Source organism: Bactrocera dorsalis, chromosome 5, assembly GCF_023373825.1.
Source record: "Bactrocera dorsalis isolate Fly_Bdor chromosome 5, ASM2337382v1, whole genome shotgun sequence".
Lineage (NCBI taxonomy): Eukaryota > Metazoa > Arthropoda > Insecta > Diptera > Tephritidae > Bactrocera > Bactrocera dorsalis.
In genome coordinates this window covers 18,185,135-18,203,237 of record NC_064307.1, presented here as the reverse complement: position 1 = coordinate 18,203,237, position 18,103 = coordinate 18,185,135, and the positions used below count along the sequence as shown (strand labels likewise).

The window sequence follows — 18,103 nt, the reverse complement described above, 5'->3', positions numbered from 1 at the left end:
GCCAATATAGAAAAGTTTTCATCACCAAAAATAATCAACTTTACATTTCTTGACCAACTCTGAAATATTGTCATCTTTTCGTCAGTAATGTTATGACAGTTTTTTGACAGCTAAAGTAACCTGTAGTGGTGGTTTCTCCCTCCTGCGATCCATACCTGCTAAAGTTCGGCGAAAGTAGTTTCAATATAAGAATGTTTTCGATGCCAAAAGCACTCGTGTTCACATTTTTGAAACGATCTGCCGCAGCATAGTGTTTCAAAACTGCTAGAACTGGAAAACTGATTAAAAATTTGGTGCTGCATATTTTCTGGCATTTTTTTTGGCATGGCTCACCGCAATACCCATTTTCATAGAAGATTTGTAATTTTAGGTTTTAAGAAGATCAATTCAATATTTTTTATTAGTATTTTACCGCGTCAAAGTAGGAAGGGTTGGTAATAAAACATTATATTAGATTACATTAGATAAGTAAATGAGGATTGCACCGCGATCTAGGATCTTTTGAGCCTTCTCCTAAGTCACAACGCCTCAACCAGCCCAGCAAATTGATAAATTCCAATATACTGCTAGGTGCTATTGAGTCGCTCAGATTCCTATTTGACAACATGGATCTAAGGGCCTTTTTCTTGCGCCTACAGACTGCTGTGCAACCGATTAGTAGGTGTTCTGGAGTTTCAGGCTCATTTCACAGCAATTCGCGCAAGAAGTTAGGCCCATGTTGAATAAATGGTTCTTGAGCTTACAATGGCCAGTATAGATGGCGACAAGTAGCCAGGGGTTTCCCTTGTTAGGTATGCCTAGGTGTTGTTCCCAATGCTTCGCATTATCCCCTGCTTAATCATTGCTCATTTATGGTGTGAGGACCAACCGCAATGCAAGGTTCCGGTCCTACCCTGTTGGTGGATGTTGCGGATAGGGAAGGATCGTTCATTCTCGGCTATACATTTGTGACCTGGCAAAACATTAGTCCTAAACTATGTAAAATTCTCAACAGAGCTTCCGCTATGAATATTGTATGAGCAACAGTTTGCCAATGAACATATCAGGAGGAGGGTCGTGAAGTAGAAGTGTAGTGTGAACTATATAACTAAAAGTTTTTCTTTGGAATAAATATTGTTAAATACCGCATTTCAGTAATCATGTCGGAGCTCTCGATAATATTACCTAATTTTATGTTCAATTATAGTTTTCTTCAACGCCTTTTCTGGGCCAGATAAGAATAAAAAAGGTTGTTTGAAGAAGGGTTTACCAAATCAATTCAAGTTAAGGGTAATGAAGTAGAGGTCGTTCGAAGAATTGGTTGCCAAATTAGCACAAGATAAGGCTAAGGAACTAGAACTATCTAACTAAGCATTTTTTCGGCCGTGAAGAGTCAGTTCGAAACAAATTTAATGGCAATAAATTTCTCTAAATGAAGTTAACATATTTTTAAACAAATTTTGGGAGCCTTTCCAATAAAGTTTTTTACACTGAAAAAAATATTTTTGTCAATAGTAGGTATTTAAGATCTGTCAGCAGATTTTAGTAATTATCTTGAACAAATTCGTAAAATGTTTAATATGGTTTAACTTAAGAAACTGTCAACAAAATATTAGTAATTTAAAAAAAAATTGCGTTTTTTATGGAAGATCTCAATTAAAAACCTCAAAGAAAGATTGTATAAAATTTTGAAATTATTTTTTATTTTAATTTTTACTATTTTTTATGAAAATTATGAAAATGTTAACGCAAAATGTGTTGATCATTTTATGGCATGAAATATTGTTAGCATAAAACCATAGTCCAAACACAAAAAAAAATTCAAATTTAAAACATTTAGATTTCGTTCATTTTTAAAAAGTTTTTGTTATTTTTCAGTAAGGTTTAGTGAATGAATATTTTTATTTACAAGTGGTGGCGAACAATAAATTGGAATATTGAAGGTTTTAAGCTTTTAAATGAAATTATAAATGCGCAGAAATCTAGCATTTATTTTTCGACTTTTTTTATTTTCAAATATTTTTAGTTACGTGGTATTTAGAAACGAGCGGGGTGTGTTAACCATAAGACATAATAATTATGGACGTTACATTTGAATGGAAAAAACAAAGATTTTGCTTTTCGAGTGTTTGTTGTTGTTGTTTTTTGAACACTGCGCTTTGCTGCATATTCGAATTTTCTTAGACTTCTGGAAAAATGCAAATTTCGAACAAATAAGGAAGAAAAAGTGCACGACAGTCGAAACTCGATAGCTCTGGATTGACGATCGACAAATTTTCAACTACAATCGATAAATTTTTCTTAACAATCGATACATTTTTATTAACAATCAATAATTTTTTAACAATCGATAAATTTTTATTAACAATCGATAAATTTTTATTAACAATCGACAAATTTTAAATGTTTGCAAATAACCAAGTCATATTTGTATTTTGCATTTTAGCCTCACTTATCGAGTTTTGACTGTAGCGTTACTTTGGTTTAATTGCTGTGCATTGTTAGTGGATTTTTGCTGGAGTTAATTGCATAAATAACTGCGAAAATATTAAATACTGGACTTGTTGTTGTGCAGGAGCTACACTTTTTGTTTTTGCTTTTGTGTGTGTTCATTTTTTGCATGTATTTGTACATACATATATGTATGCCTGTGTGTGTGTGTTAAACTTGCATTTTTCGCTGAATTTTCGCAATTTTCGCAATTACCGCTATTTGCTGACTTATTCGTACAAGCGATGCCAACTAACGTTAATTTGAATTCAATTTAATTTCATTTAATTTAATTAGTTGTAGGTCTTTATATAAGAATTTAAATGAGTAGCTTGTCAGATTTATGCACTACGAAAGTTGTTTAAGTTAAATTTTATATTTACACAATTTTAATCACATTCCTTTTAATTTATTGAATATTAAGGTAAATATCATAATATTTATTAAAAAATATATGTAAATATATAAGTATATTTATTTCATTTAAATTTAAATACACACGAATAATATCACAAAATGATGCACTAATAGTTTCTTTTTTATTTTTGATTTTTTTTTTCTGTTAAAACTTCAACTCATAATAATAGTTTTCAGAATATCTGAAAAAAACTCTGCTTTCGCTACAATTACTTTTACATATTATAATGTAAATTTGTAAATTGAATATAATTTGTTACAACAATTAAATTTTCTCAGTGTACTGTAGGTAAAATCACCTGCGCACTGAACTTATTTTTTAATAAAAACTATGATTGCTTTGGACCACACGAAAATACTACAAATTTGAGAAAATATTTTGTTAAAATAATTGGTATTTAATAATGCGAGTTAATACTATTTTTGCAAAATATATTTTTCAAAATTATTTTTCCAAAAAATATTTGAAATACTTATATATTTTTTTGGAAAATTAGAAATATCTGCGCGTAATTATATATTTTTTGGAAAATTAGTTTTAAATTATTCTTCTTCTTAAATTGAATTTTAATTTAAAAAAATACATTTTGAGGTCTTACTTAAATTTGAAATTTCGAAATAGTTTTTAAGACTGCTTTTTAATAATAATTGGTTAACAATTTGTCTAAAAAAAGGCAAATTTACGAATTATTAAAAATTCTAATTAGAGAAAAAAATTATATATTAAACAAGTTTATAGAAAGCTTTTTAATTGAAAATTACTGTCAAATTGATTGGAAATTTATTAATTGACTAAGTTAAATGAACACCTTCTCTTCAAAACATGTGCTTAGCAGTCACTAATTAATACAGTTAAAATTCCTAATTGACTACATTAAGAAGATATTTAAATGTCTTTGAAGCATTTGGTTTAAATAAAACAAGTTTTTGGTGAGCTTTTTAATTGAGTCAATTAAAAATTTGCCTGTAAATTTACTAATCGACAAAATTACTGTCAAATTGACTGGCAATTTACTAATTGACTAAATTAAATAAACATCTTCTCTTTAAAACATGTGCTTCGGGAGTAGTCACTAATTAGTATAGTTAAAATTGCTAATTGATTAAATTAAGAACATATTTGAATGTGTTTGAAGCATTTGGTTTAAATAAAGTCTTAGTTAAGTCAGTTAAAAGATTATATACAATTTTTAGTTATGGTAAATTACTAAACTAAATGACTTAATAGTTTAGTGTCTGCCTCATACATAAAGCATGTTTTACTAGAGCTCCTCAATTAAAAATTTTCAGGTCAGGTCATGTTTTTAATTGTCTAGATTAAGTGCATATCTAAACCCCTAGAAAAGGCACCTTAATTTAGACAATTAGAAAACAGTTTTTAATAATTTTATTGAACAAATTTAAGCGTTTTTATGTTTCAAGCAGCTTCTTAATTTAGTCAATTAACAACTGTTGCAACTAATTGGTGTATTCAAAGTTGCCAACATTAAGAATATAGCTGAAAGTTTTCAAATAATTTTTGATTGCACCTTATTTTTGTTAACTAATAAACAGTTTTTAATAAATATTGAAAGGAAAAGTGAATTTCTGTTTCAAACAGCTTCTTAATTTAGTCAATTAATAAATTATATCAGCTAATTAGTATAGTTAGGTTGGTAAATGACAACACTGAAGAGATATCTGACGGCCATCATAGTCAAATGGCACCTTAATTTAGTCAATTAATATACAGTTTTTATTAATTACTTGAAGAATCGTTATAATGTACAAAATTAAGCGAATTTTGGTTTCAAACTGTTTTTTAATTTAGTCAATTAACAAATTATCTCAACTAATTAGTATAGTTAGGTTGATAAATGACAACACTGAAGAGATATTTGATCGTCGTCAAAGTATGTGTTTTAGATGGCATCTTAATTAAGTCAATTAATAAACAGTTTTTAATAATTATTTTAATTGAGTCAATTAGTAAATTGTTTCAACTAAATAGCATAGTTAAGTAGCTAAATACTACCCAGTGATTTTATTTAAATAATTCTAGCAAAAATGTAGTTCACGCTTAATTTAATAAAAACTTGTGAAGTTTTTAGTTTGAAATTCAACAAATATTAATTATTACTTAATATTATACCAGATTTTACCGGTTCTTAAGGGGCTGATTGACTTTTTATGCGAGGCTTCTTAAGTCAGAAATATTATGTAAATATTTTTTGGTATTAACTGTTGGCAAGTGAACGCCATTAGATCAAATTTTCAAATACATTCATCGAACAAAAATTTATTAAATAAAGACAAGTTATTATTGACTAAAATAAGTTTTGATTACTTAATTATTTATATTATAATTATAACTCTCCCAAATTTGTAATATTTTCGCGTTGTTATAAAATTTTGTTAAAACTACCAATTGGCACCAATTTTTTCACTAAAGTATTCAATAAGAAGTCACTTTTATTTGATATTAATGTTTCGTAATTCTTCAATCACTACATATCCCCAATAGAAAGAATATATATCATATATATATATATATATATATATATTTACATCATCTATCGAAGAGTGTTATAAGGATAAAATTGGTACTACTAACCACTTTATGTTCACCAAAATGTATAACTAAGATTTCCAATTTACCCTAAATTTTCTTTTTCTTTTATAGAAAATTGATCTTTTCGCACTTTCAACCAATTTTTAGCACTTCAGTGTAGTTAAAGTGCTTAAAAAATTATTTCTAATAGTTTTGCGTGTTAAGATTTCAATTACGAAAATTTTTACTTACCTTAGCAGCATATCGAAATAACTAAGTATGAGTAAAAAATATCGATAATTAATTAATGATTATTTGTGACACAAATAAAATTGAATTACTGGTAGTCAATACACTTACTTAGTTATGTATTGTAAGTATGTACGTAGCGCCACCGCAAAGCAAGTTCAATTTGTGCAAAATCAGTGGAAATAAATATATTTTTATATTTGTTGACGTTTTTCTTTCTTTCTTTCGCTTTCTTCGGTGATAGGTTAATACCGGAGCTTTTGAAATTTTGTTCCTGTGTTTTTTTGAAGATATTTTCGAGCATTCATAACCATTTTTTTACTGTTTCCGTTTTCCTGTGTTTCTTGAAGATATTTTCGAAAATGTTTTTTGAAGATATTTTCGAAATAGTTTCGAGCATTCATAACTTTGTTTTACCGTTTCCCTTTTCCTGTGTTTTTTTGAAGACATTTTCGAAATTGTTTCGCGTATAAATTTTTTACCGATTTCTTTTTCCTGTGTTTTTGTAGACATTTTCGAAATTGTTTCGAGCATTCATAACTTTGTTTTACCGTCCGTTTCCTTTTTCCTGTGTTTTTGTGAAGATATTTTCGAAATTATTTCGAGCATTCATAACTTTGCTTAACCGCTTCCGTTTTCCTGTGTTTTTGTGAAGATATTTTCGAAATTGTTTCGAGCATTCATAACTTTGTTTTTACCGATTCCGTGTGTTGTTGTGTGGCATGTTTGAGCAGTGGTTTTTAGGTGTCTTTATTTTTGTTTGTTTGCTTTAGCTCTTTGGTTTAGTTTTTCCTTAGTTTTAGCTGTTTTGATTTAATATTTTTATTTTTTTTATTTCTATATTTATATTTATGTTTCCTTTATTGTTTGTGTGCTGCAATTGCGTGATTTTGATTTATTTTTCATTTAACACTTACTGTTGTATTTGTTTTTGCATTCCATTTTGTTTTGATTATTCTCATTTTGATTTCGCAAACTCGAACAACATTCGAAACATTTATTGTTATTTCAAAAATGCACTATAGACTAGAGGTTGGACTTGGGTTTGGATTTCTCGGAACATATACATACATATGGTACACATAAGTACATATATATATGTAAAATTCGTCGTATCTATATATGTATGTTTGTATGTGTGCATTTTGAGACTCTTTGTTTGAGCTGTTCTACGTTGTATCTTGAGATCGTTGAGATTTCGGAACTGTCGTCTGTTATTTGTATTTTTACTCTTACTTATTTCATAGGTATGTATGTATGTTTGTAAACATCAAATATTGTTTTCTGCTCGATTTTACGTATACTTGTAATTATTTGCTATTTTTAACTATTATTTACTTATTTCTATATAAATGTATATATATTTTTTGCTATTGCATGAAATATGTACGTATGTATGTCTTTATGTATGTATGTATGTATTCTCTTAAGTATGTTTTTTTTAATATTTGAATTTCTGTTTTTATTTATTTCGTTTATATGTACTGCTTCTGCTATCTTTTACCATAGTTGTTTTCTTCTTGTTCTTGTTGTTGTGGTATAACTAAATGTTAATTTTGATTTTATTGCTGTGAAGCCTTTTGGATTATTTGATTTTTTGTTTTGCATATTTAATATTTGATTTTTGTTTTATTTTACTTTTGATTTGTGGCATTTGTTTATCCATTTTTATTTCAATTTACAGTTTTCCTTTAAGAAATTTTCGATGTGTGTTAATATAAAATAAAAAAAAAATTAAAAAAAAAATAAAAAAAAAATACTTTTGTGTCATTGTTTAAGTATGGTTTTCATTTAGTTCATATATACATACAAATATGGAATATGACGTCCCTCTAATACTAAATTGAGAATTATTGGCTATTAGTTAACCGAACCCCAAAACAATAGGAACCACTCATATTGAGACAAAATGTGTGTTTTGGTTATAAAACGTCTATAAAATGGTTATAATAAGGGTATATTGGACAGCGGAAGATTAAATTTTTATTGTTTCGGAAATATAAGAGTATTTCTCAGAATTTTTTAACTTAGTATAAACGATTTTGAAAACTTTTGACGCATTTTGCCGAAATGCTGTTTTCAGATCCGATGAAGAGACTTTCTCCGAAATTGCTGGACTTATCGACTTAAATTTTTTCCACGAACTGCTTATGAATTAAGTCTAGCAATGCTTTCGTGACAAGAAAGTTTTTTCAATAACAACATTTATCTCATAAAATTTGCTCCACCTTAATGTAGTTTAAACACCTATTGGATCTCTTGAAACAACTTATTTCAAAATTTTTCAAAGACGTTGTTGAAAATACGGTATTGGATACCATAACTGGTCAGGTCAAAGTTCTTTTTTCTTCAAAGAAACATTCGGGATTCAAATATAGAAACAGTCAAACATTAGGTATCGGTTTTGAGTACGGTTTTTTTAAGTGTCTCGATTTTGGAGTTGGATTGTTAAAATACAATTCTTCATAGATTTAAGTTTAAAATCGATTGTGATTTTTTCTAAACCTAATTTTAAATGAACATTTCAAATACATTTGGAGTTAAGGGCTTCTAAAGTCGCTTCCTCGAAGCAGCATTTTTCGAACATGCTTTGGAGATATTACTCCGAAACAAATGATCTGATAATTTTTAAATTTCTGCCGCTTCCTCTGTATATAATTCAGCATACAATGATTTAACAGTTTTATGATCTGATCAAAAATCTTACTTTAATAGGTCTAAATCATTCAAAAGTTTGTACAAATTTCAAATTTTTGATTCAAACTTTTTTTAAAAACCGTCATCTTGAAAATTTTTGATTTTTTTCGAACATAGGTCATTGTAAATTTATAAAGGTAAGAAACCGCGAAATGAATCAGCCTTTACAATATCTTCTAGTGAGAATTTTTTTAGGTTTTATTCACGCAGAAGGCCGTCATTACTGCAAAAGTGGAGAATCTATGCTTTAACGCCGAAAAATATAAAAAAATTTCCTCCGAACCGTTTATCGTGTATTCCTAAAATATGTAGAAAATATTGATATATTAATTTTGGTAATAATTTGGGAATTCCAATTCCGGTTTTGAAAAACTTAACGGTTTTAATATAATTCCTTCTAATACTAATATTTTGGCTTTAGTGTTGTTGCTAAAATATATCTTTCACATATTAGGGACGCCCTATTGTATATATGTATGTATGTATTAAAACACTGAAAACTTAATATTTTTTAACATAGTCTTATAACAGTCTCGGGTTGTGAAAAAATTATTGAAATTGAAAAAAAAAAAATAATTAATTAAAAAAAATATATTATAAAAAATAATTAATTAAACAAAAATTAATATAAAAAATAAAAAAAGTAATTAATTAAAATAAAATAAATTAATTAAGAATTTAAAAATTAATTAAAAAAATTAAATAATTAATTTCAAACAAAAAAATTTAATTAAGCCCAAATTAATTAATTAAATAAAATTGAATATAAAAAAAAAATAAATGATTAATTTCAAAAAAAAAAATTAATTAAAAAATAAATTAATTAAAATTAAATAAATTAATTAAATTTAAATTAAAAAAAAAATTAATTAAATAAAAATTGTAATATAAACAAATAAGTATTTTTTAATATTTGAAGCTTATGCAATTTTTCTGCTCAAAATATTTAAAATATATGCATACCTTTAGTCTCTCGCTTGTAGTTGTATATTTTGTGTATAAATTTTGATTAAAATTGCTGCTTTCTGCATTGCTATTAGTACAAGTAATATTAGTTGCTAGATATTCATTGATTTTCTGCCTTTGACTAACTACATAACAGACGCTAATTGCCTCATCCAACCATTGTGTCCTGATAGTTCAATTTCTTACATCGCCCAAAAACTGCTTTGTTATCTTACTGCTATTTAAATTTTTGATATTCATTTTAATGATTTTTGATTTTTAAACTTATTTTAGTAGCTAATTTTTTACTTTTATTGGTTTTAATTTTACATTTTTTTAATTTTTTATAATTTTTTTAAATTTAGTTTTTAATTTTCTTTAATTTAATAATTTTTTTTGCTTTAATTTAATATTTTTTATTTAATTTTAATTTTTGTTTTAATTTGATAAATTTTTTTATTCACTTTTTTTTGTTTTAATTTAATTGGAAGTACATCGACATAGTCTTGTAATTTTTTTTACTTAACTACAGATATTTGATTTCTCTCAAACCCATACCATATACATACATACATCTATGCATTTTGCATGTCTGCTTGTTTTTTATTTATTTACTTGTCTTTTTTTATTTTGCCTTTTCAGCTGTTTGTCATGCATTTTTGGCGCATGCGCGCATATTCTAAACCTGTCTTCGCTTTTATATCTACTTTTCAGTTGTGCACATTGTCTAAATATAGAATACTGTGCCTTGGCTTAAATGCTACACCCATGCACGTTTGTTTGTTGTGCATGAGAACACTTATAAACACATATATATGAACATTTATACGTGTGCTGCGAATTGAACGCTTATATAGGAAACTATTAATTTCTTTTTTAATTTTCTAACTACAATTGTTAACATTGCCACTAAAATATGAACAGCATACATACATATTTATATGTACATAAGACGATTTTGTGTGTTTCTAATACCATTTGTTTTTTTTTTATTTAGTTATTATCTTAACTAATTAATTTTTTTAAATTAATTATTTTAATTAATTAATTTGTTGATTCATTAATTTTTTTAATTAATTAATATTTTTAAAAATAATTAATTTTTTATTTAACTAATTTTTTATTTTTTATTAATTCTTAATTTTTTTTATTAATAATAATTATTATTTTTATTTAATTTATATTTTTAATTAATAGTAATATTATTATTTTTTAATTTTTTGGTTTTTTTTATTTAATTATTTATTTTTTATAAATAATAATTAATATTTTTTTTTTTTTTTTTAATTTTTATCTTAACCTATGAGTAACTTTGCCTGTTTTCATTTTCACTCATTGTTTGACGCATGTCCTTTGGTCCACTTGCTAGCTACTTAAGTTTGCATTTTTTTATTAGTGTTGCTGTTTTTGATACATATTTACGGCTTCTGTGCTACTTTTTTGCACAATTTGGGTATAGTGTACTTTTTGTTGTTGTTGTTTCTGTCCTTTTTTCTTTTTTTCGTATCTTAGTGTCCTTAATTTGCGAGTATGTCCTTGTATTCGTTGCCACAACTTTCAAGTTTCATTTCCTTGTGTGTTTATATAGTTCTGTGTATCTCTCTCTATCTTGTTGCTATAGTTTTTTGACTGACTGTAGTCGTTTAGTGTTTATATATGTAAGTAGATTTGTCGCGCGAGGTTTTACTTTCAAATGTCAAATCCTTTTAAATAATTGTTGACATCTTCGTTAAAACAGTTATGCCATATGCCATTTCCATTAGTGTGTTTTGACCTTTAGTTCATCATGAGATCTTCGTTATTGATGATCGTATATTCTCTTTTTATTCAAGTTCTTCTTTCAGCTATTTTTTTAACCTTTTTTTCTTATTTTTACACCATTTATTATCCTTCTGCTAATATTTAAATATTCAATATCCTTGATTTTTTATTTTGTTGATTTTTACTGTTATTCGTGTTCTCAAGAATTTGTTTTTTTTTCAACTTAATTTTCGCATAAATTTGTATATGTACATTTGTATAGTATAATTTCTGTTCGATTAACTAAAAATCAATCCCTTTTTTTTCATAGTTGCCTTACGTCTCTGGAAATTCCTGATTGTTGTACACTTTTTTTTATGAGTAAACGTTTTGAGTAAATTTATTTATAGACACTAGTTTTACTTTAAAACTGCAAGGACAGGTTTGTTAACATCAAAGTTTCTTTGGGTTCTCATGATTTTCCTTAACATATGCGAATCGGTTTCTTTAAGTATATGCTAGCAACTCGGTATATACAGTTATTATTATTTATTTCGCGTTTCTTAATACTTTCTTACCTCTTCTATATTTTACTCTATCGTTTTTTAATCTTCATATACTTAATTATATATACATACTCGTATGTCAAAAAAATTTGATGCCTATCGTCATGCATTTTTCAGTTAAAATTCATATCAAATAAGGTACAGTTATGTAAAATAACCTGAATTTCTTCCTTTGACTCTATACTTTGATCGTATATTTTCGATATTTTTATTTCCATTCAAAACCCTAAATTGTAAATTCAGTTTATATGAAAATAGGCTAGAGAGTCGATCAATTTATACTCGTAGATACTTCTTTTTTAATATGGCTTGTTCTTCGATCCATTCTAATCACTTATGCATGCTTCTTAGACCACACCACTCTTATTGTGGGTACCACGTAACTTTGTGGAAACGAGGAACAACTGGGGCTCTGTGTTGTATTCGAAATCTTTTGTTGGGCTTTAAGCTGGCTACGGCTCAAGGAAACAGATTAGCATAGATGTAAGTTTTAAGTAGATTTTCTCATTTTCTAATATCGAAATTTCAATCATTTTCATTCGACTAATTTCCTTTCCGGAACAATTTATGTTAAAATAATTGAGTTATAAATGTATGGAATGCCCAACCCCCGCTTCAAGAGCTGCCATTTCGTCCAGAAAAAAATTGGTGGAATCATTGGTCCCTATTTCTTCAAAACTAATGCCGATAACCAACTATTTGATGCTTGAAATTGAAGCACTTGATCTCGGCGACATTTGCTTTCAACAAGACAGCGTCTCTTTCCAAACATCTCATCAATCAATGGTTTATTGAGAGAACACTTCGATGAACAGATAATTTCGCGTTTAGAACCGGTCGATTGGCTACCCAGAGCAAATGATATCACATCGTTAGACTTTTTCCTGTAGGAATATGTAAAGAGTAATGTCTATACGGACAATCCCGTTTCGTTGAAATGCTCGAATGAGTCAGCAAAAATTGGACTCAATGGATGGACCATTTGAACGTAGCCGCGACCAATATTTGAAAGAGATAATCTTCAAAAAGTAAAAGCCAAAAAATGTTCTTTCGAATGCTTATAAACATTCCCAATTAAATTTGAAGTTTCTTTGATTTTTCTTTAAAACTTTTCTTGAGATATTATCGGCTCTTTACTCTAAGAATTCCGATTCGAAATTGTCTGAATTAATTAAAAATACTTTGAAAATTTCCAAAAAACAACTCCAGCTGGGGTTAGGATATTCACAGAATGGTTTCTTGGTAAGAATAATGTATAAAACAGTCTTAGCTGCAGTTTGAATTTGTAGCTCCGATTCGCCTTCGTCGTATACTCTCTTACAATGACCCCAGACAATGAACCGCTATGATACGTATAAACAGAATTAAGAAAAAGTGTTCTGCGGTTTATAGCTTTAGAGGCTTGTATAGCCGTAATTCGAGAAATGCAGCTAAAGGGATAGTAACATAACGACATTGTAGATCCGATAGCTTTGAAAAACGTGATTTTCATGACGAATGTCGGCTAAGCATTTGCTAGAAGCCTTAGCTACCTCATTGTTTTTGCACTGTATGCCTCTTATAAGAGAGCTTTATTATCGGATATACTAAATTTTATAACTTCAGGATACTACGGAATAGGGATGATTATAATTCACGAGACCTTTATATTGGGATAAACTCAATTTTTTCGAAGTTTTGTAATTTTTATTTAAGTATAACTTCAGGATACTCCGGAATAGAGACGATTCTTACTCTTTATAAAGGGATATACTAAGCTTTTTTGAAATATTATTTCAAGGTACCCCAGCAAGATCGATATGGTACCCACGTTGCTTAGTTTCTATTGCTTAAGCTTATTTTGCCAGCGTCAATGGTATGTATAGTATATAGATAGAAATTTTTGACTTCCAAGGGTGGTGTGGTTACAAAGCTTCGTTTAGAACAGACTTGCAATTATTAAAAAGAAAAATATTCACTCGTATTATGTTTTTGAGAATATCCAAATAAAATACGGTATGACTTTGTAATTAAGAAAAGAGTTCTAACCTCAAAATTTAAACACGTGTAGTGGAAGACACATGAGATCGACTTTTGTGAATCAAAGTTTTATAAGACAATTTTTACGCGTTTGTTGTTGTTATTTTTATTGGGTTACTACTAAATTTACGGTATTATCCCTGTACAGTGTACAATGTACTGTTATTTACAATATAAGCTTTTGTTATTGTAATACCTAACTGTTCTACGGCCAATGTACAGATTTTCGCTTGAATTTTGTAAATGTAATTTCGGTTACTTAACCGTTAAATATATCTACACATACAAACTAATTACGTATTGACAAAAAACAGATGTATATATTCATATTCTTTCAGCAGTAGTACTACAACAACATAAATTCTCAGCACTTTGATGCCTTTATATTTTTGATTTCAAATTTTTGTTTTACCTCGAAGTAAACAAATTTGTAAAAAATTAATTAAATCAGATTTTGGTATACAAGATATACATACGTATGAATATAAGTATGTATTAGTGATGAAAATTCAAATGAAAAATTAAACCTTGCAACCTACAAGCTAATCCTTATGTCTAAACTCTGAAGGACATTCACAAATACGAAAATGTACATATACATTTATATAAATTGTTGTTGCTTTTGCTTTTGTTTTTGTTTCAAAAATCCCTGTGTCGAACAACAATAGCGTTTTTGCATACACATATACAAATATATATGTGTGTATATATGGTCCATGTAAATTGTCAGTTGAGGATCTTTGGATGGCAACGAGTTTACTTTGCGTACGTTTTTTTGTTTCTGTTATACCGACTAACGGGATTTTTGGGTAGTTTAATATATGGTATGTTGTAATTAGAGGGCGATGTTTTTGATTTTCAGTTTTGATTATGCTTGCGACTTCGCGTTCCCCGCTTAAACATGTATCTCATAGTAGTCATGACAGTCCACACAACCGCTCGCCTCGCTGGCGCCCGCCGCCACTGCGGCGTCGGGATCAAAGCTAGCCGCACAAATCATGCCCGACGCCGTGGCCGTCGGTGGCTGCACGACGCCGCGTGGTGTCTTCTTCCGCGTACGACTCTGCCGTACGCGGGCCTTATGCTAGGAGGGACGCTTCTGATACAAACAGTCAATGCATGTTGTGTACTCGGGTGCCGACGAGCTCAGCTGATAGGCCGACGACATGTGTTCGTGTGGACATTGCGGTTCGTGCGCGTACATGAAGGCAGCTGGCGGTGCTGCTGTCGCAATGGTTTCCTGTGGCGGCGGCATTTGATAGTGCTGACCCGTATGTGGATCGTAAGCGCAGTGCGCAAATGCATTTTCAGCTGATTGCGAACGCAGTGGTCCTGCGCTGGCGCCCATGGTGTTTATTGTGTAAATACGTTCGGGTGATACGCCATAACGGTAGGAGCTGCTTGTAGTGCTTTCGCGCGATGTGGAACGCTCCAAAGATTTACTTAGACGACGCGTGCTTGTGTTGGTGCCGATATCGCGTGGCATATGTGTTGTTGTAGCGGCCGATATATAATGATCGCTACATGTTTGATTATCATAAATAGGATAATATTGGTAGTAGGCTTCTTGTGCGGCCAGCGCAGCGGCGCGTTGTCCCGTCTCAAAGCTGCCGTGCGCCGATTGACTGCGTTTGCGGCTGCTGCGTTCCGGCGAACGCGATTCGAAACTGCCGCGTGGCGATTTGAGCGATGAACGTGGTATATCGAGATTCGGTTCGGAGCTGCGACTGTCGAAGCTGCTGCGCGGTGAATGACGCTGACACAGACTGGCACCGGCGCGATCGGGCGACAGGTGTTCGATGCTGTCGCGCGGTGATATATGCGGCGAAAGCGATTCGACGCTACAGTCATGTGAGGGTGTCAGCTTCTTGAGGCAGCTGCGGTCTGGACTTTTCGATTTACTGGGGCTAGGTGGTGGTTTCAGTATGCCGCCAGCGGGACTGGCAGGCCGTTTCAGTATACCACTACCTTCAGAGCTGCGACGTGGACTGGGTGTGCGGCGTCCGCTGGACAAGCGGTCGGCTGAAGAGTCGCGACTTGAGCTAACGCTAAGACGTTTACCCTGATCACTGACACTGGTGCGTGGTGACTTTATCTTAATTATGCGTACCGGTGAACTACCTTGTGACTTGGAGCGGTCGGGTGAAATGTATATGCTTTGACGTGGCGATTTTGTGGTCTTTGGTTTGGCGCCAGTGCTGGCAATGCTACTACTACTGCCACTACTCGATTTTTGTGCTTTCTCTGAAGACTTCGATTTGAAAACTTTATCGACCTTCTTGTCGATGATCACATGATGTTTGGCCAACGTTCTGGCATCTTCCGATTCATCTTCGGATTTTTCCGAAGTGCCCGTCGTGGTGCCAGTACTATCGGACTCTGTAGCCGGCCGTGGTGGTGACTCTATTTCGGCCACTACGGTTTGCTGTGTATTCTCCACGACTGTTTGCGGTTCCGGCGACAAGCTCGAATCATTTTGTTGTTGATCTTGCGCGTCCATTTGTAGATCCTGTGATTCGAGCGCCTGCTCTTTCAGGTTGGCCATATAGGCGGCGATGTCGTATGTGGTGTCGCTGAGCTGCTCATGCTCGAGATCACTCAAATGCTTGTCGACAACATGTGTGTGCGAAGCAGCGCTAGCACCGTTACTACTACTACCGCTGCCACTGCCACTGCTGCTGACACTGGCTTGACGACTACTTGACGTTTTTTTGGAAGACTCTTTTGCTGAATGATGCACAACCGATACTTGCTGAGCGGCGGTCAGCTGACTTAACTCATTGGCGAAAATCTCAATTACTTCGATATCTGCTTTGGGCGATTGTCGTGGTGACAAGCGTTTTGGCGTTGCCACACAATGTAAATTATGATTATTACCGTTACCACTGCCAGTGCTGGCATCACTAACTCTACTTGTTAAACCACTAGTGGTGCCAGTAACGTTATTGGTTGTATATATTACTCTACCAATACTATTACTACTACTACCTAAACTTAAGTTAAAAGCTGCTGCTACGGATGCAGCTTGCAACTCTGATTCCAATATGTAATCCATTTCTTCCTGCTGTTGCTGTCTCATCTGCCGTTCGTCGACATCGTCCTCCTCGTCCTCCTCCTCTTGCTCTACCATCTGCTCGTCCATCTCCCGTACCTCTATGCCCATCTCTTCGATCATAAACATCATTTGATCGGTGGCCTCCATTGCTGCGGACAATGAGCTCACTGTCACTGTGCCAGCGGCATCCATGTACTCTGCTTGAGGGGAAGACGATAGTTCGTTTGTTATTGAGTTAGTCTTACCTAAATCTTTCATGAGAACTGGCTGATAACTCGATGGCGGATGAGATGATTGTATCAAACGCGCTTGACTACCAGTGCTGCCAACCGAGAGGGTTGATGTGGTGCTGCATGGTCAATTGTGTTCGAATATAACGTGTTGGGATAGTTGGTTTCAAACGGTTGGTGATGGTGGTGGTGTTCGTGATGGTTGTTGGTTGTGGTGGTAGTATTGTTGTTGGTGATGATCAGGTTTTTGAGGCGGACATTTATGAAGCGCATAGTTAACGAAGCGATTATCGCAAAATTAGAAAAATGGGAAGAAATAGAACAAAATATATCATCGATTAGCTTTCAATAACACATATGCGTGTATGTAGTGGTTGATTTTAAGTAGGGTAGCTAAGAGTATGTCGGAAATCAATGTGTTTAGTTGCAAATAAAAGTGTGTACTATGAAGATTTGGTTAAAATTAATCGGTTTATAATTTATTTTTAAGATAAACTATACTTTCGATAACCATAAGCCGAATAGTGTATAATTACAGGTGTCAAAACTATTATAGATCACTGTTTCGTGCTGGGTGATAAATGTGGAGAATGGATTACTCTTCAGATAATTGACATAAATAACATATAGAGCACAGAGATAATATTTTTGTGTGTCTTCTCTATTCTTTTTGTAAATTTTGGTTTCCAGAGCTTTCTATTTTAGTCTCTATGCAATCTTTGCAAATAAACTTGAAATGAACTAGTGAGAGGACCAGAATGCATAGTCTTTAACGGTTTGTCGCTCTCTGAAGAGGATATGTGTAAAGAGAGTTTTCTAACTGCTTGATTTCTCTCTTCCTGTAGGTATCTTTATTTACTACAGCTTTCTGTTTTAGTCTCTCAACAGATAAAGTCGAAATGAACTAGTGCGAATACCAGAACGCACAGTCTATATCGATTCGTCGATTTCTGAAGAGGATATGTGAAAGAAAACTGCTACTTTTAGTTGCTAGAGCTCTGTTTTTCAGTCTCCCGACAACGGAAATCGGAATAAAAAAGAGAGAAGCTCACAACGAATAGTTATTGTTAGCATCTAAGTATACCGATGCGCCGATTTCTGAAGAACCTACATATGTGAAAAGAGAGTTTTCATCCCGCGTGCCTTTTCTATTTTTATATGGAATTTGTTTTTAGCCTCCAAACTC

At 31.6% G+C, this 18,103-nt stretch overlaps 1 protein-coding gene across 6 annotated transcripts in view; it reads right to left on the bottom strand.

Moving 5' to 3' along the window:
* Positions 1 to 18,103, bottom strand: part of LOC105233520 (protein still life, isoforms C/SIF type 2) — a 326,314-nt gene that overhangs the window by 4,203 nt on the left and 304,008 nt on the right. For 4 of the 6 annotated variants that reach the window (XM_049457989.1, XM_049457990.1, XM_049457991.1 and 1 more), the window contains exon 22: positions 16,933 to 17,036. In XM_049457989.1, coding sequence (XP_049313946.1) covers positions 16,933 to 17,036 — 104 coding nt within the window. Of the gene's footprint in view, positions 1 to 13,213; positions 17,037 to 18,103 lie in introns of those variants that run through there. The other 2 variants (XM_049457988.1, XM_049457987.1) reach the window with 2 other exon arrangements.